This window comes from Octopus bimaculoides, chromosome 22 (genome assembly GCF_001194135.2).
Source record: "Octopus bimaculoides isolate UCB-OBI-ISO-001 chromosome 22, ASM119413v2, whole genome shotgun sequence".
Taxonomy (NCBI): Eukaryota; Metazoa; Mollusca; class Cephalopoda; order Octopoda; family Octopodidae; genus Octopus; species Octopus bimaculoides.
In genome coordinates, this window is record NC_069002.1 from 9,364,452 (window position 1) to 9,365,425 (window position 974).

At 35.4% G+C, this 974-nt stretch overlaps 1 protein-coding gene across 1 annotated transcript in view; it reads left to right on the forward strand.

The window, feature by feature from the left end:
- The first annotated feature begins 529 nt into the window (after positions 1-529).
- Positions 530-974, forward strand: part of LOC106874142 (histone deacetylase 8) — a 12,803-nt gene continuing 12,358 nt past the window's right edge. The window contains exon 1 of the mRNA XM_052975645.1: positions 530-638. Within this exon, the coding sequence (XP_052831605.1) occupies positions 530-638 (109 nt within the window). The remainder of the gene's footprint in view (positions 639-974) is intronic.

The following is a 974-nucleotide window of genomic DNA, read 5'->3' on the forward strand; positions in this document are numbered from 1 at the left end:
TCTTATATTTTATTGTTTATGTTATGATTTTATTTACTCCATGTCTCCACATGGGGATTAACACATACTTTAAGAAATTATTATTTCTTATATTTAATTGTTTATGTTATGATTTTATTTACTCCATGTACCCACATGGGGATTAACACATACTTTAAGAAATTATTATTTCTTATATTTAATTGTTTATGTTATGATTTTATTTACTCCATGTACCCAGACCTTGTGGACACTGTAGATGTGTCGGGACCTTTATATTTAAGTAGTACTCAAAATAACAGCTAAATCGCCCTTAAATCACACACACACAATTTCTTTTTTCTGCATAATTATATGAATTCCCATGTGTAGAACACAAATTCACAAATAGTTTCTGGAAATTCCAAAAACTAGAAAAGTTACAAGGGGTTTTATGGGGTACTAAAAGCAGAATTCCTCCTTATTGTGAAAGATCGTCCTGTCATCATCCTTAGGCCAGGCAGGACAGGCAGGCAGTTGTTAACTTGTTTGGTGGCCTTGCTAAAAGAGGATGGATGTGACTGAGAAGGCTGAAGACAGGCACCTTTCTCTTTGGTCAAGTCTTCATAAACTTTTGAAAAGGAAAAATGTGAGTGGAGAAAGTGATACTGCCCCTCCTGGTCAGTTTATTGATAAGTGGATGAGAGTGGCGAGAATGGCCCAAGTGAGTGAGCATACTCCGGATATGCACCATGTGCTGCCATCTGTTGGCACGCTACAGAACTAGTCCGAGAAATTTTTGATACCACCTTGTGTATCGTCTTTATAAGGTGGCTAGCTGGCAAAATTGTTAATTTGTCAGATAAAAATGCTTATGGACATTTCTTCTGGCTTATTGATAAAATGCTTATGGACATTTCTTCTGGCTTATTGATAAAATGCTTATGGACATTTCTTCTGGCTTATTGATAAAATGCTTATGGACATTTCTTCTGGCTTATTGATAAAATGCTTAT